General features: G+C 44.4%; 1 protein-coding gene across 1 annotated transcript in view; it reads left to right on the forward strand.

Moving 5' to 3' along the window:
- The window catches only part of CFAP61 (cilia and flagella associated protein 61), a 291,524-nt gene that overhangs the window by 175,845 nt on the left and 94,975 nt on the right, over positions 1–20,704 (forward strand). The window contains exon 21 of the mRNA XM_044291895.1: positions 6,785–6,959. Coding sequence (XP_044147830.1) covers positions 6,785–6,959 — 175 coding nt within the window. The remainder of the gene's footprint in view (positions 1–6,784; positions 6,960–20,704) is intronic.

The following is a 20,704-nucleotide window of genomic DNA, read 5'->3' on the forward strand; positions in this document are numbered from 1 at the left end:
ACACCCCTCCCTAGATCCCCCTCAGTGTCATCCACAGATCCCCCCTCTCAGTGTCATCCACAGATCCCCCCCACTCAGTGTCATCCACATCCCCCCCCCCTCAGTGTCATCCACATCCCCCCCCCTCAGGGTCATCCACAGATCCCCCCCCCCTCAGTGTCATCCACAGATCCCCCCCTCAGTGTCATCCACAGATCCCCCCCCCTCAGTGTCATCCACAGATCCCCCCCCTCAGTGTCATCCACAGATCCCCCCCCCCCTCAGTGTCATCCACAGATCCCCCCCCCTCAGTGTCATCCACAGATCCCCCCCAGTGTCATCCACAGATCCCACCCCTCAGTGTCATCCACAGATCCCCTCCCCTTAGTGTCATCCACAGATCCCCTCCCCTTAGTGTCATCCACAGATCCCCTCCCTCAGTGTCATCCACAGATCCCCCCCTCAGTGTCATCCACAGATCCCCCCCCTCAGTGTCATCCACAGATCCCCCCCCTCAGTGTCATCCACAGATCCCCCCCCCTCAGTGTCATCCACAGATCCCCCCCCTCAGTGTCATCCACAGATCCCCCCCCCTCAGTGTCATCCACAGATCCCCCCCCTCAGTGTCATCCACAGATCCCCCCCCTCAGTGTCATCCACAGATCCCCCCCCCTCAGTGTCATCCACAGATATCCCTCTTAGTGTCATCCACAGATCTCCTCCCCCACCCAGAGCGGCTTCCTAGCTAATAAATATGAATTGAAGAGAAGCGCCGTAATCTCGCACAGGCACATTGGCAGAGGCTAGGAAGACGGTGCATGCGCACTTCGAGGCCTCTGTGAGATTACGGCGCTTCTCTTCAATTTCACAGAGGCAAGTGCAGTGAATAAATTAGCTAGGAGGCGGTGCTGGGCGGGGAGATTGCAGGCGCAGGCAGCATCGCTTTGCTGCCTGTGCCGTTCGCAGCGCACCTTGCGCTGATAAAGTCCTGTTACTGCACGGGCCGCATGACACGGCTTTGCGGGCCGTAGGTTGGACATCACTGCTTTAAAACAATCATTTGTGAAAGCAGCTGTAATTTTGTAATGTATTTCTTTTACCTTTACTGCGGCTGTTTTCCGTTCTGGGCTGTGATATTATGTCCGTCAGTATGTCAAAGCTGTAACTAGCTGCGTGGGAGCTATAAACTAGCTGGGTGTTAGGGGAGTGTCTATGTAACTAGCAGGGTGTTAGGGGAGTGTCTATGTAACTAGCAGGGTGTTAGGGGAGTGTCTATGTAACTAGCTGGGTGGAAGGAGTTATAAACTAGCTGGGTGTTAGGGGAGTGTCTATGTAACTAGCAGGGTGTTAGGGGAGTGTCTATGTAACTAGCAGGGTGTTAGGGGAGTGTCTATGTAACTAGCTGGGTGGGAGGAGCTATAAACTAGCTGGCTGTTGGGGGAGTGTCTATGTAACTAGCTGGGTGGGAGGAGCTATAAACTAGCTGGCTGTTGGGGGAGTGTCTATGTAACTAGGTAAATAGTAAACGGTGTAAGCGAGCCACACACTATGGCATCAATTGAATATATTTATTGGTTATAGATAAAATCCAATATCTCATAAAAATTCAATAACACATAAAATAGATTAGCACATAAAATGAATAGCACATAAAATTCCTTGCAATTGGTTGGCCGACCCTGAATGACGGCAAGTATCAAAACCACAGTATGAGTATATAGCAATATCAGCAATAGATGATTGAATGTTTCAATAGCAGCAGACAATTATAATCAAAGTGCCTTCAAATAGTGGTCTGCAAACTGGTTACATAGAATAGTGCAAAAGGTGCAATTAATTGTTAGAAAAGTCCCTTTAAGATTTGTTTCAACAAGTGTCCAACAAAAACTTGTGTACGGTGTATGACCCCTTGGTCATTTAGTTAATATAACACTTCAAAAATATAATACTTCAAAGAATAATACTTCAAAAATAGTGATGGAATTGTGTCAAAATAGAACACCCGATGGTTAGCTGCACGTTGATCCTAAGATGTTTTTATTTCCTTCTGTGTCTATTGGAAATAACCGCTTATAGTAAATCGTCCCAATCAGTGTATCATCCAAATAATGGATCTCACAGTGCATCCAGTGTGATTGAGAATCGAATGTAACACTGGTACGATATGCAAATGGTCTGTGACCTCTTGTTTGGTGGTGCGCTTACATGAGAGGTCTATATCATCCACACAGCACTTTCCTTTATGTATTCCAAGTAGTCTCAAATGATTAGGAGAGATCACTCTTACCTCCTGTCGGTCTTATTCGGAAATACTGTTCGTATAATACTCCAGGTGGTGAACTGGAGACGCCACAACGCCCCCACGCCTCACTCCTCGTGTTCTCCAATGATCGCACAAAGTATCGCAATGTGATGAGTGAGACTTTCGTTCAGTAAGCACATTCGCTTTGGCAGTAAATCGATTCAGTTTTCGAGTGTATCCAATATTCGGATCATACGAACTTTCAAGTTTGCATGGCCATGCATATAGAGTTTATTCCAGCGGAGGTATTTGTCGAAGTGTCCAATATACCAGACGCGTTTCGTGATAATTCGACATCCCTTTCCCAGTGGTCATATCCTGTCTATGTAACTAGCTGGATGGGAGGAACTATAAACTAGCTGGATGTTAGGGGAGTGTCTATGTAACTAGCGGGGGAGGAGCTATAAACTAGCTGGGTGTTAGGGGAGTGTCTATGTAACTAGCTGGGTGGGAGGGGCTATAAACTAGCTGAGTGTTCTTAGGGGCAGTGATAGGGGAGTTTCTATGTAACTAGCAGGGGAGGAGCTATAAACTAGCTGAGTGTTCTTAGGGGCAGTGAAAGGGGAGTTTCTATGTAACTAGCAGGGGAGGAGCTATAAACTAGCTGGGAGTTTTTAGTGGCAGTGATAGGGGAGTGTCTAAAGTAGCTGGGAGTTGTTGGGGGCAGTGATAGGGGAGTGTCTATTTAACTGGGTGGAGGGAGAGGAGCTATAAACTAGCTGGGTGTTCTTAGGGGCAGTAATAGAGGAGCTATAAAGTAGCTGGCAGTTGTTAGGGGCTGTGATAGGTAGTGTCTACGTAACTAGCAGGTGGAGGAGCTATAAACTAGCTGGGCGTTGTTAGGGGCAGTGATAGGTAGTGTCTACGTAACTAGCTGGGTGGGAGGAGCTATAAAGTAGCTGGGCGTTGTAAGGGGCAGTGATAGGGGAGTGTCTACGTAACTAGCGGGTGGAGGAGCTATAAACTAGCTGGGAGTTGTTGGGGTCAGTGCTGGAGCTCTGGCAGAGAAAGGAGAAGTGCATCATGGGTTTTGTTGGATATAGAACAGGAAGTGCTACATACAGGATGTGACCAAACCAGAGGGATTTGTTTACCTGGTGAAAACGGGTCAGGAGAGGCCGAATAAAAAAAAAAAAAAAGGACAGGGAAGATGTACATGAGGTGAGAGACTATGAGCACATATGCTAAAAAACATAGTAATCCCAGAATACCACTTTAAGGAAACTCTCTATGTCCCTCAATATTTCTGCATAATTCCATTGTAATGGTGCAATATGTACTTGATGTCCTGAGGGCTGAGAACTACCTCAGACCAAAGAGGTGACAGAAAGTTGTCAGAAATTGGAAAAACCCCTTTAAAGGGGTTGTCCAAGTTATATTTATTGATGACCTATCCTCAGGATAGGTTATCAATATCAGATCGGTGGGGGTCCGACACCCGGCACCCCCTCCGATCAGCTGTTTGAAGAGAAGGCGTGCGCGGTGTCAGCGCTGCCTCCTCTTCACTGTTTACCTTCTAGCCGTTGCATCTGCAGTGGTGAGCAGGTGTAATTATACCTAAGCCGTCCCATTCATTTCCCACCCAAGCCGTCGCTGGGGCTCCGATCGGTAACCATGGCAACCAGGACGCTACTGCAGTCCTGGTTGCCATGGTTACTTAGTAGTAGTAGAAGCATCATACTTACCTGCTGGCTCCTGCGATGTCTGTGTCCGGCCGGGAGCTCCTCCTACTGGTAAGTGACAGGTCTGTGCGGCGCATTGCTTAATGATCTGTCACTTACCAGTAGGAGGAGCTCCCGGCCGGTCACAGACAGCGCAGCAGCCAGCAGGTAAGTATGATGCTTCTACTATTGCTAAGTAACCATGGCAACCAGGACTGCAGTAGCGTCCTGGTTGCCATGGTTACCGATCGGAGCCCCAGCGATTAAACTGGGACTCCGATCGGAACTCCGCTGCCACCAATGATCGGGGAGGGGGGAGGGGAGGCCGCACACTGTGCCACCAACGTATTAATACAATAGAGGGAGGAAGGGGGGGGGGCTTTGGGGGGCGCACACTGTGCCACCAATGTTATTAATACAATAGAGGGAGGGGGCCGAACTGGCCACCAATGAAATTTAAACTGGGGAGGGAGGGGGGTCTGCCCCCTGCTGCCTGGCAGCCCCGGATCTCTTACAGGGGGCTATGATATGTACAATTAACCCCTTCAGGTGCAGCACCTGAGGGGTTAATTGTGCGGATCACGGCCCCCTGTAAGAGATCGGGTGCTGCCAGGCAGCAGGGGGCAGTCATGTACACAGTTCGTAGAGAAGGGTATGCACCGCAATTGAAAAAAACACAGCTAAAAAAATATACATGTGTGTACTTCATTTCATAATTCTCATAAACTTAGAGGTGATGTTTTCTAAAAAAAAAAAAAAATGCTGCAAAAACAGTAGGCAAAAAACCCCATAAAAATCTATGAAATTCTGCAACTCCAAAAAGATATATTGGTAAGCAGACCATTAACATTATTTGGAAGAGTTGACTACTTTAGGCTGCCTGCACACGGATTACGTGGATTCTTGTGCGGAAAAAACAGTGTAATACAGTACCAGCAAAGTGTATGAGAGTTCAGAAATATCATGCATACTTTGCTTTTTCGTTCCATGCCAATCTGCTGGGCAGATTTTGAAATCCGCAGCATGTCAATTCTCTGTGCAGTTCTTTTGCTTGCATTTCGCCCTTTTCAATACAAGTGTGAGATCTGCGGCAAAAACACATCAAATCCTAAACAACAACCGCAAGTAACACGTGCGGTTTTTGTGCAGATTTAGTGCAGAAATGCACAGAAATCCACATGGAAATTTGTACAGATTTTCTGTTTATAAACTTGCATCTGTGTAAAGCCTTAGGCCTATTTCACACGGGCGTCCTGGATTTGCTCCGGATGCATCGCATGTGCATTGTGGTAAACCCGCGTGAGTGCGTACGCAATTTCAGTCAGTTTTGACTGCGATTGCGTTGTTCAGTTTTTTATCGCGCGAGTGCAATGCTTTTTTCACGCGCGTGATAAGAAACTGGTTGTTGTACCCAAATCCGAACCCGGACTTCTTCACTGAAGTTCGGGTTTGGGTTAGGTGTTCTGTAGATTTTATTATTTTCCATTATAACATGGTTATAAGGGGAAATAATAGCATTCTTCATACAGAATGCTTACTAAAATGTGGATTGAGGGGTTGAAAAATAAAATAAATGAAATCACCTCATCCACTTGATCGAACAGCTGACATAGTCTTCTTTCTTCTTCTTGCAGGACCTGCAAAAGGTCCTGCGCTGACGTCATCGCGCTCACTACGTCATCAATGGTCCTTTTGCAGGTTCTGAAAGAAGACTATTCCGTTCCGTAGTTCTGCAAAAAAATCTCCGTATGGTTTCCGTATACGATACGTTGTTAGCGGATTGCAAATGGAAACATACAATTTTTAATCATTAATGTAATGTACAGTAATGTATTTTAACAGTATACACATGGGCAAAGTGGGCATGGATCTGCAAAAAACGGATGACATACTGATGTGTTCCGTATGCATTCCGTATTTTTTCCGGACCCATTGACTTGAATGAAGCCATGGATTGTTATTTCCGGGCAATAATAGGACAAGTTCTATCTTTCAGCGGAACGGAAATACGGAAACGGAATGCATGCGAAGTACATTCAGGTTTTTTTGCGGAGCCAACGAAATGAATGGTTCTGCATACGGACCGCAAACGGAATCCTCAAAAACGAAACGTGGCTCCAGTTAAGTCAATGGGTCCGCAAAAAATACGGAATGCATACGGAACACATCCGTATGTCATCTGTTTTTTGCGGATCCATGCCCACTTTGCCCATGTATATACTGTTAAAATACATTACTGTACATTACATTAATGATTAAAAATGTTGTTTCTGTTTGCGATCCACAAACAACGGATTGCGTGCGGAAACCATACAGAGATTTTTTTGGGCGGAACTACGGAATGGAAACGGAAACGCAACGGAAACAAAAAACTGAACAACGGATCCGTGAAAAACGGACCGCAAAATACTGAAAAAGCCATACGGTTGTGTGCAAGAGGCCTAAGGGGTCATGCACACGGCCGTTGCCCTGCCATTCCATGCATTGGGGACCACAATTTGCGGTTCCCAATGCACGGCTGCCACAGAAGGATCCTGACCCATTCAACTTGAATGGGTCCGTGATCTGTCTGCACCGCAAAGAAATAGAACAAGTTCTATTTTTTTGCGAGGCATGGAGAGAATCCCGCGGAAGCACTCCGTAGTGGTCCCGTGCCTCCGTTCCGCACTGCACCTTTTGGATTGCAGACCCATTCAAGTGATCTGGTGCAAAAACGGCCGGGGAACGTATATTGCGGACCGGCAATACAGGCACGGTCGGCACATGGTCGTGTGCATGAGCCCCAATGTGTAACCTTCTACATTTCTAGGTCACTTATTCTTTTTTCCATGCATGCACGTAGGTCCCTTGCCCCAGTGGAGTTGATATTGCGGAGCTTTTAACAAACCAAGACGTCCCAGACTGCTCCAAGAAGGTCTATACGGGGAAAATTCCTTCAAATGTATTTACCCTACACGATGGTGAAGACTGCTCAGCAGCGATGACCTGGCTGAAAGACAATGTACTAAACCAAAAAGGTAAGAAAGAACTCGAGTCTATTCTCTTTTTCCGCCGCGCTGCATTTCCAGTGCATACCATTCTTTTTGCATCTTCAGTGTATAATTAGCATCTAATTAATTGAGACAAAATGTTTCATTTGTCAGGCCTTGTTTTTTACTCCATTCAAGGCGCGCGGATATTTTAAAGGGGGGAGTAATCAGCATATGTACTAAAAGGAGAGGAAGGCTTGATGCTGTTTAATTATATATAATTACTGTGCAACAAAAAAATGGAAAGTCCTGAAAGCAATGTATGTCTAAACTCATTAACTAATTAAAAAATAATTTGATTAACAAGTGCGCTTTGCAATTATGTGAAAAAATATGTATCATTATGATCTCTAAAAAGCTCTGTGAGGGGAAAAGATGCCTAATTTGAAAATCATTTCCAAAAACATTTAAAATCATTTTTCTAATGTCTTTTTTGGCTTGGAGTCATTTATACTAATAAGGGACAAACAGTCTTTTCGGATTCATTGTTTACTTGAAATTGTCTTCAAGTTGCTCTTTTTCGTCACCTGCTTAATTAGGATTTTCAGCCTCGTACGCCTTCTAAATGAATAAGTAGTTCTCATTTATGGCAGGAAAGGCGCACAGTGTCTTATATGTAGACCATTCACCGTGTGTAATACAGAACATTCTAAAACAGAAAGTGGCTATTGGTGGGCTGGCCGTGCCCGTGCTGTGGACCGCAAATTGCGGTCCGCAATGCACGGGCACCGACCGTGGGAATGCTGCATGCGGATCACGACCCCGTTCTATTGAATGGGGTCCGCGATCCGTCCGGCACGCAAAAAAGATAGGACAAGCTCTATCTTTTTTGCGGAACGGAAGCACGAAACCCCACGAAAGCACTTCGTAGTGAATGGGTCCACATCCGTGATGCGGAATGCATATGCAGGCCACAATACGACCACAGGGGACACAGGGACATGTCCATAAAGCCTAAAGGGAATGTGTCATCCAAAAATGACCAATTGGTTAAATCATGTTTTTATTTTGAACATATATTTGTTTATATTTTTTCATTTTATTTTCTATTTGTATTTAATAAAATGTATGTATATATCATGGAATTTTCGCACTGGCCACTAGTTCTAATAGGTCATGATTTCCTGTTCTGTACATGTAACTTTTCAGTAGCCATCTCATTATCACAACAGGCAGGATTACAATGACAGGTAACCTAATATATCTGTCTGTCTATCTATCTTTATATCTCATATCTCTCTATATCTATTTATCTATCTATCGATCGACATATTATCTATCTGTCTGTTTGTCTGACTATCTATCTATAATACAAAAAATAAGGAAGCACTCCAAATGTGGTGAATCAATCCACTATTCACAATAGGTGATATCACAGCTTATCTTATCCCTCCTGACCTCTGCTTGGGTCACAGAGCATGTCTAGAAAAATCTTCCATAGAAGTCAATGGGGTCCACTCCAGTCTATTGTGTCTATAGCTTATGTAGCAGCTCTCAAAGGACAGGAAGCATTGACATGTTTTAGTCCTAGTGGCCAGTGGGAAAATTGCAGGAATATATAGAATTTATTTAAATATAAATAGTAACATGGAAAAATACAAAAGAAAATCACCCAAAATTATAAATAAGCATTTTTAACATAAAAATTTGATTTAAACAGTAGATAATTTTTTTCTGATGTCACATTCTCTTAAAAGGTGTATGAGAAAAAAAGCAAAAATGGCCGCTTTCTTCATAATCTTCCTGTCCCTAGGATCTCTAGTATTTCAGCTTGGCTGCCTTTACTTGAACGGGGCTGAGCCGCAGTCAAGGCTGTGCTGTTTTTTAGAAGGAAGCAGCAATGTTTTTCTGATCTTGTGAACCCCTTTAGATAGCACGTGTCAACAGGATCAAGCCTATTAAACCTGCCTGTTGGGTTGATCCTGCTGACTGAAATGATAGCTGCCAAAATCCTCTCGGCTTCCGCTCCGCCCCCACCCCTATAGCTACGCCACTGGTGCAGGCGCAGCTGCAGGACCGGGTCGGGATCCCTGCTTCTCACCGGTCCTGCGAACCGCCTGTAATTTTAACAAACGGTTCGGCAGAACCGGAGAGAACCCCTTTAGATAGCACGTGTCAACAGGATCAAGCCTATTAAACCTGCCTGTTGGGTTGATCCTGCTGACTGAAATGATAGCTGCCAAAATACAGTTGGCTACGCCACTGGTGCAGGCGCAGCTGCAGGACCGGGTCGGGATCCCTGCTTCTCACCGGTCCTGCGAACCGCCTCTAATTTTAACAAACGGTTCGGCAGAACCGGAGTGAACCCCTTTAGATAGCACGTGTCAACAGGATCAAGCCTATTAAACCTGCCTGTTGGGTTGATCCTGCTGACTGAAATGATAGCTGCCAAAATACAGTTGGCAGCTATCCCAGGTAAATAGAGGGTCATTTTATATAGTTACCATTATTTTATGTTAAGGAGCCTTACTTGTATTATGCAGGTGCATTTTTCTTGGTACATTATTCATGTATATGTATGATAGACATGAAGTGGAATCAAAGGGGTTTCCCGGGAGGACAGTATTGATGACCTACCTCAGGATAGGTCATTATTATCTGGTCGGTGGGATTCGAACACCCAGTACCGCCACAGGTCAGCTGATCAGAGCACTGTGGCCAGGGGTGGGATTCAAATTTTTAACAACAGGTTCCCTACTCAGCGGTGGATACGCAGCGCGTCACGAGTCATGACACATATTTACATACACCATATATATGCAACACAGTCACGACATATTTACATACACCATATATACACTACACACAAATACACTATATATACACTACACACATACCACTCAACTTTTAAAAAGCCTTAGGCCCCCTCTTTGTTATTACTGTAATGGCCCCCTCTTTATTATTATTATAATGGCCCACTCTTTTTTATTAATATAATGGCCCCCTCTTTATTATTAATATAATGGCCCCCTCTTTGTTATTACTGTAACGGCCCCCTCTTTGTTATTACTGTAACGGCCCCCTCTTTGTTATTACTGTAACGGCCCCCTCTTTGTTATTACTGTAACGGCCCCCTCTTTATTATTATTATAATGGCCCACTCTTTATTTTTAATGTAATGGCCCCCACTTTATTATTAATATAATGGCCCCCACTTTATTATTAATATAATGGCCCCCTCTTTATTATTAATATAATGGCCCCCACTTTATTATTAATATAATGGCCCCCACTTTATTATTAATATAATGGCCCCCTCTTTATTATTAATATAATGGCCCCCTCTTTATTATTAATATAATGGCCCCCTCTTTATTATTAATATAATGGCCCCCTCTTTATTATTAATATAATGGCCCCCACTTTAATAACAAAGAGGGGGCCATTACATTAATAACAAAGAGGGGGCCATTACATTAATAATAAAGAGGGGGCCATTATATTAATAATAAAGAGGGGGCCATTACATAGTGGAGTACCGCTTAAAAAAGCTGCTCTTACTCTGTGGGCAAAATAGATGTGTTTCCCTGTGTGTGGCCACCTTAAATATTGTCATCAACCCCATCCATAACTCTTGTTTGGCTAAAAGAATCTAAACATTGGGTCAGGATGAGGGGAAGGTGGAGTAGGCACCTGCTTAGGAGAAATAATTAATACTTACCTCTCTCTCCTTCACAGCTTGTGGCATCCTGGTACAGGCGGTCACCAATGCCTCGCTCACTGTGCCTTCCCGCGCCGCGTCATCGCGTCATCTCGCGAGATCCGCCGCAGGAGGTCACAGTGAGGTACGTGACTAAGTCCTGCGTCGCACCTCAACTGAAGCCGCTCCCCCGGCCCCTCCTCACTTCGTCTGCCCAGCTGCCCTGCACAGTGCGCGTCACACAGGGCCTCTCCTCTCGGCTTCCGCTCCGCCCCCACCCCTATAGCTACGCCACTGGTGCAGGCGCAGCTGCAGGACCGGGTCGGGATCCCTGCTTCTCACCGGTCCTGCGAACCGCCTGTAATTTTAACAAACGGTTCGGCAGATCCCATGCCTGACTGTGGCCTTTTCACAGCTTACCAAGCACAGCATCTTGCATTGTATAGCGGCTGCACTTGGTATTGCAGCCTAGGCTCCTTCACTTGAATGAGACTGAGCTGAACCTAGGCCATGTTACTGATGAAGGTCACATCACTGGCCATCAAACAGCAGATTGGCGGGTTGCCAGCATCGGACCCACACCAATCAGATATCAATGACCACCTTTCAGTAACCCCCTTTAAAGGGGTTTTCTGCATTGTTTTTCAACTGCCAGAAGTCTGTTAAAATATTTAAAAAAACATACCTTGCCTTCCCGATCACCACCTTCCAGTGCCGTTGGTCTGTCCCCTCTACCAGGCTACAGCAGTGACTAATTGAATTGGCTGCAGAAGCGATCTCCTGTATACTGCTGCAGCCAATCACTGGCCTCAGCAAAACCACTGAGGACAGCAGCATCTTAAGTAGAGTCTTGGCAGAATAACCACCAGTTATGCACAGGGGCGGACTGGCCATAGACCATACAGGGAAACTTCCTGGTGCGTCGATAACCAGGGGATTGGCCTAGCCCTCCTCATTGGCCCCAGGCAGGTACATAATGTTCTGATTCTCTCAGTATTAATTACTGCTGGGAGCTTCAGGTACTTATGCACCTGGCCAACGGCCACAGGTACCCTCCAAAACTCAACTGTATCACCATCCTCAGGACGTTCATACAGTTGAATACTGTGACTAGTGCAGCAGTATTTTGTGCTGCACTATGGCATTTGGTTTTGCTGAAGGAATATTTTGTGCTGCACTGTGGTATTTGGTTCTGCCGGGGTGGTATTTTGTGCTGCACTATGGTATTGCTGGTCTCACCTACTTCTGTTGTCCCTGCCTATTTGTGTTGCCCTGTCTTCTGTCAATTTGGACCCACCTACAACATGGGTCCACTTTTAGGTTTTTTTTCCAGGGCCACTTTAATTTCCAAGTCCACCCCTGGTTATGCAAGATGAGTTCAAGACTCCACTAGCTACGCCAGACTGGCACAGGTCATCACACCTAGGTTGATCTTATAGAGGAATAACATCAAGAAATACTACATTTGAATAATGTTACATGCCAATAAAATACTGCCATAAACTGGGGCATTTCGTCTTTGGAGAAGATCTGGGGAACCACAGTAGACAGCCAGATACCAGAAGACACACCAAGGACTCTTCACATTTTCAGTTTTAATCCTTTTAACCTTTTTGTTGTTGGTATATTTCTTTACTCCTAGTCAGTTAATCCTCTGGTCATCACCTCCATAAATCTGTACAACATTGTTCATTAAAGAAAGCCTGTTAAGGCTATGGTGGAGTAAGTGACCTATCTCTCTGAGGACCCAACACAAACAGCTACCTTTTTCAAACAGTGCAAGTAAATCTCTTTTTATGAAATTGTATCGATCATTTTCCTTTGGTACAATGACCTATATTTGCTGTGAAGCTTGTGGCTTTCGCTTTTATATATCTAACAGACTTTCTTCTTACTACGTATCCAACTTCTCTCTTGGATCTCTTCCTGCCTCAATATTTGGTCCCCCTTCTCCATCTACACTTTTGACCAGGGTTGTAGCTGTAGGGGACCAGAGGTGAGGTCGTACTGGGCACTGGTGCCTTAGGAACCCAATACCGCATTTATAAGAAGACACTAGGAATAGAAATGGCAAATGGTGGGGGACCCTCTAACAGATTTAGCATTGGGGTCCAGAAGTAAGTTACACATTTGGCTAAGACTTTAGCCAGTTGATCAACTCTTTGGGTTTTTAATATTACCCATGTGCATATGACATCCATATCTCAGTTCACTTCTGTACCTGACTATCTAAGTGCCATTTCCTCCTTGATGACCTCTTGTTCCTAAACATGGAGAAGACTGGGTTTGTCATCTTTCGCCCATGACAATCTAGGCCCACACCTACAAGTTTTTTTTTTTTTTACATTGGCCATTGCATGGAGCAATGATTGGGGATGTATGGTTCATTCCCGATGACTGCCCAAGGATTGAGCTGCAGTAGAGCCGTCTTTATATGCTGCAGTCATGATGTATGGGCAGTGTCAGACTGGGAACCCTAGGGCCCTCCAGTGGAAGTGACTTTGGGGCCCACCCTACAAATATTGCTAGTTCATTGTTAGGCCTTTATGACACAGCAATTTTACACAGAATTCCAGGACACATAACTTTTTAAATAGTAAAACCGCTATCATTACATGGCTTTTTTATTGCATGAACAGTGCAGTATAAATAACATTATTAAAAAGATTTGTATAGATTATTTCATATTTTATTTATTTTGTAACTGTAAAAGCATGTTTTGTGGAGAAAGAGTAATGTTTATGTCTTCGTATTCCAAGAGCCATAACCTTATTTTCCTAGCTGTGTAGCTGAATGAGGGCTTGTTTTTTTTGCAACATGAGTTGCAGTTTTTGTTACCACCATTTTGAGGTACATATAAGTTATTTTTGTAAAGGTAAAGCCGTGCAACATATCCATATGTTATATACACTAAATTATCTATATTATCCTAAGCTGCTGCTTAGATATGCTAACCGAACTAAGCTCAGCAATAAGATACAGTATGCTCAGATATGGTAACAGGAATAAGCTTTAAACAAAGATATGGCGGAAGAGCCAAGTACTTAGACCCAGTAATAGAACCAAGCTCAGGACTAACATACAATATCTGAACCAAGCTGAGCACTAAGAAATGCTACCAGAACCATGCACAGAACTATTATACACTAACAGATGGCATCATAACTAAGCTTTGTACTTGGATAAGTCAACAGAACCAAGCTCTGTGCATAAATACGATAACAGAACTAAGCTCTATGCCTAGATACAGTAACAGAACCAAGCTCTGTGCCTAGAGACGGTAACAGAACCAAGCTCTGTGCCTAGATACAGTAACAGAACCAAGCTCTGTGCCTAGATACAGTAACAGAACCGAGCTCTGTGCCTAGAGACGGTAACAGAACCAAGCTCTGTGCCTAGATACAGTAACAGAACCGAGCTCTGTGCCTAGAGACGGTAACAGAACCGAGCTCTGTGCCTAGAGACGGTAACAGAACCGAGCTCTGTGCCTAGAGACGGTAACAGAACCGAGCTCTGTGCCTAGAGACGGTAACAGAACCGAGCTCTGTGCCTAGATACAATAACAGAACCGAGCACTGTGCCAGATACAATAACAAAACCAAGCTCTGTGCCTAGAGACGGTAACAGAACCAAGCTCTGTGCCTAGATACAGTAACAGAACCGAGCTCTGTGCCTAGATACAATAACAGAACCGAGCTCTGTGCCTAGATACAGTAACAGAACCGAGCTCTGTGCCTAGATACAGTAACAGAACCAAGCTCTGTGCCTAGATACAATAACAGAACCAAGCTCTGTGCCTAGATACAGTAACAGAACCGAGCTCTGTGCCTAGATACAGTAACAGAACCAAGCTCTGTGCCTAGATACAATAACAGAACCAAGCTCTGTGCCTAGATACAGTAACAGAACCGAGCTCTGTGCCTAGATACAATAACAGAACCGAGCTCTGTGCCTAGATACAGTAACAGAACCAAGCTCTGTGCCTAGAGACGGTAACAGAACCGAGCTCTGTGCCTAGACACAATAACAGAACCAAGCTCTGTGCCTAGATACAATAACAGAACCAAGCTCTGTGCCTAGATACAATAACAGAACCAAGCTCTGTGCCTAGATACAGTAACAGAACCAAGCTCTGTGCCTAGATACAGTAACAGAACCAAGCTCTGTGCCTAGATACAGTAACAGAACCAAGCTCTGTGCCTAGATACAATAACAGAACCAAGCTCTGTGCCTAGATACAGTAACAGAACCAAGCTCTGTGCCTAGATACAGTACCAGAACCAAGCTCTGTGCCTAGATACAGTAACAGAACCAAGCTCTGTGCCTAGATACAGTAACAGAACCGAGCTCTGTGCCTAGATACAGTAACAAAACCGAGCTCTGTGCCTAGATACAATAACAGAACCAAGCTCTGTGCCTAGATGCAATAACAGAACCAAGCTCTGTGCCTAGATACAGTAACAGAACCAAGCTCTGTGACTAGATACAATAACCGAACCAAGCTCTGTGCCTAGAGACGGTAACAGAACCAAGCTCTGTGCCTAGATACGATAACAGAACCGAGCTCTGTGCCTAGAGACAGTAACAGAACCGAGCTCTGTGCCTAGATACAGTAACAGAACCGAGCTCTGTGCCTAGATACGATAACAGAACCAAGCTCTGTGCCTAGATACAATAACAGAACCGAGCTCTGTGCCTAGATACAGTAACAGAACAAAGCTCTGTGCCTAGATACGGTAACAGAACCGAGCTCTGTACCTAGATACAGTAACAGAACAAAGCTCTGTGCCTAGATACAATAACAGAACCGAGCTCTGTGCCTAGAGACAGTAACAGAACCAAGCTCTGTGCCTAGATACAGTAACAGAACCGAGCTCTGTGCCTAGATACGGTAACAGAACCGAGCTCTGTGCCTAGATACAGTAACAGAACCGAGCTCTGTGCCTAGATACAGTAACAGAACAAAGCTCTGTGCCTAGATACAGTAACAGAACCGAGCACTGTGCCAGATACAATAACAGAACCGAGCTCTGTGCCTAGATACAGTAACAGAACCGAGCACTGTGCCAGATACAATAACAGAACCGAGCTCTGTGCCTAGAGACGGTAACAGAACCGAGCTCTGTGCCTAGATACAGTAACAGAACAAAGCTCTGTGCCTAGATACAGTAACAGAACCGAGCACTGTGCCAGATACAATAACAGAACCGAGCTCTGTGCCTAGAGACGGTAACAGAACCGAGCTCTGTGCCTAGATACAGTAACAGAACAAAGCTCTGTGCCTAGATACAGTAACAGAACAAAGCTCTGTGCCTAGATACGGTAACAGAACCGAGCTCTGTGCCTAGATACAGTAACAGAACAAAGCTCTGTGCCTAGATACAGTAACAGAACAAAGCTCTGTGCCTAGATACGGTAACAGAACCGAGCTCTGTGCCTAGATACAGTAACAGAACAAAGCTCTGTGCCTAGATACAGTAACAGAACAAAGCTCTGTGCCTAGATACGATAACAGAACCGAGCTCTGTGCCTAGAGACAGTAACAGAACCGAGCTCTGTGCCTAGATACAGTAACAGAACCGAGCTCTGTGCCTAGATACAGTAACAGAACCGAGCTCTGTGCATAGATACAATAACAGAACCAAGCTCTGTGCATAGATACAGTAACAGAACCGAGCTCTGTGCCTAGAGACGGTAACAGAACCAAGCTCTGTGCCTAGAGACAGTAACAGAACCAAGCTCTGTGCCTAGATACAGTAACAGAACCGAGCTCTGTGCCTAGATACGATAACAGAACCAAGCTCTGTGCCTAGATACAGTAACAGAACCAAGCTCTGTGCCTAGATACAGTAACAGAACCAAGCTCTGTGCCTAGATACGATAACAGAACCGAGCTCTGTGCCTAGATACAGTAACAGAACCGAGCTCTGTGCCTAGATACAGTAACAGAACCAAGCTCTGTGCTGAGAGACGGTAACAGAACTGAGCTCTGTGCCTAGAGACGGTAACAGAACCAAGCTGTGTGCCTAGATACAGTAACAGAACCAAGCTCTGTGCCTAGATACGATAACAGAACCAAGCTCTGTGCCTAGAGACAGTAACAGAACCGAGCTCTGTGCCTAGAGACAGTAAGGACCAAGCCTCTGCATACAGTAATGGAACCGAGCTCTATGCCTAGAGACGGTAACAGAACCGAGCTCTGTGCCTAGATACAGTAAGGACCAAGCCTCTGCATACAGTAATGGAACCGAGCTCTGTGCCTAGATACAGTAACAGAACAAAGCTCATTTAGATAAAACAACAGAAGTCAGTCTTAAATCTGTACACAACCAACCAGCACATGTGTTCTATTACACTGCATGCAACTGCCACCGAAATGTCTCATTTTGATGGGAAATTTGTCAGCTGTTCCATGCAACTCTTATGCAGTTTTGTTTCTTATGAAATCAGTAAGTTGCAGCTTCTGTCTATCCCCAAAATACATTCCCTTTTACTTCACATTTGGGAGATTGCTTCTCTCCCCCTCAGTCAGCCACAGGGAGCCATGTCTGCGGCTCTACTGACTGACTGGGGGTGAGAAAAGCCTCAGTCAGTTACTGCAGCTCACGCTCAGATAGCGCAGTGCTGCTGTCTGAGCGTGAGCTACTGAAAGGGTGGACATCCCTGTGTCCGTCCAGGCCATGCGCCGGACGGAGAACAGGGAACCAGAAAACCGGACTGTGAAGACACGAGTCGGGCCCCTCCACGCAGCTCATTGACTGCCACCTGCCTGCAGCTCAAGGAAAAAATTTTAGTGACAGTGAGCTTTCAAGCATGAAGGCTCACTTACAGTGAAGAATTCCCCGCCTCCCCGGTGGGCCAGTCCGAGCCGGTGTATGGGTATGAATAATCGCTACTGCCACAAGTTATGAAGGCATTGCCAACAGTCTGCAGTAAAGGTCTATCTGGGTATTACCAGTTGGGTGGGTGTCCTGGCACCGTCTGACACTGACAGCACTGTTTGGATAATGTCAGACTGGGCAGGGACACACCCCAACTGGTAACACCCAGCTAGACCTTTATTGCTGACTGTTGGCAATTCATTATCTTCAGTCGGAATTATAGATGATTGGCACAACGTGTAGTTATAGTTCTGTGAAGATATCATAGATGCTAAAGTTACTAAAACTGACTTTATCAGGAGAGGTGCAGGTCCACCTTAAAGGGGTTATGCTATGATGGATGTAAAAAAATGAAAATCAGACATAGTATAGTACATGACAATACCTTTTTAACAAGGCTAGAACCAGCCCTGTAACTTACATGGGTCCAGAGATCTCCATATTCATTGCTCCAATTGCTCTGCTAGATTATCTCAGGGGGGGGGGGGTGTCCTTTCTGCTGCATCTCTCTCCCTGTAACTGCCACAGCTTCTAACAGAACATATGGCCGGTGGTAGTTAAAGATTTAAACTGAGCACGCTCGACCAGCTCAGTGAGATGGACAAAAAAATAAGGAAAAGAACAAACAGCAGGTGGCGCTGTACAGATACATTTTATTGAATAGCTCACTGGCTATAATAAATAATTACATGCATTTAAAAAAGTATTCAGATCCAGGTGCTGGTTTGAAAAATGTAGAATATGTTTCATGACACAACCCCTTTAAGTATCATTTTGCTATTCGATAAATGTCTTGCCCACTTTGTAAACTGTATGTCATAAAACATTTTCAAATTTTATTCTCTGATTCAAATTTAGGGAATGGATGTACTTCTAGTAATGATTAAAGAGGACCGGTAACCACTTCTGATAAGTCTGTTTTAGTAAATACTTTTCTTCATGAGCAAAAAATTCGGGAGCATCTTTCACTTAAAATATGTGTTGTTCCAATCCTCTGTCCTCTTAGAAATGTTTGAGTATATTGACAACTGGGTGTTACTATTCCCCTGTCAGATAGGTGTGTTCCTGCAGTCTGCAGTTGGCAGCATTGCTTGGACAGTGACAGACTATGTAGGCACACACCCTTAACTGGTAATACCCAGTTATCAAGCAGGCGAGTCCACGTCATATCACTGCTGTCTGCAGAGACCCATGCTAAAGAAATGGGTGAGTATATTGTGTTTTTAGTTTTGCTTTTCAGCCATTGTGGAGGTTTTAGTAAATCTCGGACAACCCCTGTAATCTTCTAGGACAGTGATGGTGAACCTTTTTAAGACCGAGTGCCCAAACTACAACCCAAAATCCACTTATTTATCGTAAAGTGCCAACACAGCAATTTACCCTGAATACTACAGTCCAATATAGTATATCTTCCATGTACTTTATCATTTAGCTATAATAGCCTGCCTACATTCAATGCGCTGCCAGTGCCGTTCATAGTGTTCTCTGCACTGATGAATGGCAGGAGAAGTCTAAGGCATATTGGTACACCATAGACTTTTTCCAGGGTGTGGGTGCCCACAGAAAGGGCTCTGAGTGCCACCTCAGGCACCCGTGCCATAGGTTCGCCAACACTGTTCTAGGAGGAATAAGAGAGAAATGGCACAGCGTACAGTTGTAGGAAGAGAGGCTCAGGCATTTATATTTCACGGGCAATACAGTTATTAGCTAAAACTCACATCTAGAGAACTGACAGGTCCTCTTTAAAGGAAATGTCATCAGAAAATGACTTATTGTTTAAATCGCTTTTTTATGTTTAACATATTTTTACAGAATTTTTTATGATGTTATTTTAAATTTTCCATGTCAATATCTATATTTAAACAAAAAAACATAAAATCCTACAGCTTTCGCACTGGTCACTAAGCCTAATAATAGGTGCCACTTCTTGGTTCATATAGATCACTGTACTGCAGTTATCTGCTTATCTGTCATTCTAATCTTGCCTGTAATGGTATCACCTCCTGTGTATAGATAAGACCGGATCCATTGTTCACAGTAGGCGATTGTCAGAGCGTATCTATTCTTTCCTTGTACAATGGCCTCTGCACAGGGCACAGAGCATGCCTAGAAAACTCTGCCATAGAAGTTACTGAGAAGGAAATGTGTTGCCAAAAATGTAAATGTTAAAACCGGATAGCAACACAAATCATTTTTTTTCAAATCTCTTTTTTTTTTATGATTGCAATTTTTTTTCCCCATGTGCCGAACATGATTATGGGGGCGGCCATCTTGCCTGAGCTGTCCTTAACAGCATTTAGAAAGCATTAAGAAAATTGCTTTACAGCAGCCCCATGGGCCGTAGACACGATGGTCAGGAGGGGACCTCATTCTATGGCAGAGTTTTCTAGGCATGCTCTGTGCCCTGTGCAGAGGTAATCGTACAATGAAAGAACAGATAAGCTCTGACAATCACCTGCTGTGAATGGTGGATCCTGTCTTATCTATACACAGAGGTGATATCAGTACAGGTAGGATTAGAATGGCAGATAAGCAAGTAACTGTAGTAAAGTAATTTGTACAGACCAAGAAGTGGTGCCTAGACTTAGGCAACTTTCACATCTGAGATTTTGTATTCTGGTGTTGAGATCCAGAGATAAAGGGTTCCATTTTGTCACCATGCATTCTGAATGGAGAAAAATCTATTCAGGATTCTTCAGTATCAGTTGTTTAGTTTTGAACACTGGACACTGGTCTACGAAACGGGACAAACCGGATCCGGCACCAAAACCAATGTAAGTCAATGGTGCCGGAGCAATTTTTTTCAGTTCCGTCACCCATTGACTTACAATGATTTTAATGCCAGATCCGGTTTGTTCCGTCTCGATTTAATACAACCGCATCCTAACTGAACAAATGCATCCTGGTGCATTACATCAAACTGAACCGTTTTGTGCCGGTTTTGAGATCCTCTGCCGGATCTTGAAATCGGAATACAAAACCAAGTAGCCTTAGTGGTCAGTGCAAAAATTGTAGGATTTTATGGTTTTTGTTTAAATATAGATATTGGCATGGGAAATTTAAAACATCAAAAATGTATTAAAAACATGTTAAAATGATAATACAATAAAAACATGATGTAAACAATCTCATTTTCTGATGACACATTCCCTATTGAAGCTGCCGTGTGCTGATTTTTAATGACTCCGACAATTGTCAGTGTGTGAATATGG

Source organism: Bufo gargarizans, chromosome 4 (genome assembly GCF_014858855.1).
Source record: "Bufo gargarizans isolate SCDJY-AF-19 chromosome 4, ASM1485885v1, whole genome shotgun sequence".
NCBI classification, from domain to species: domain Eukaryota; kingdom Metazoa; phylum Chordata; class Amphibia; order Anura; family Bufonidae; genus Bufo; species Bufo gargarizans.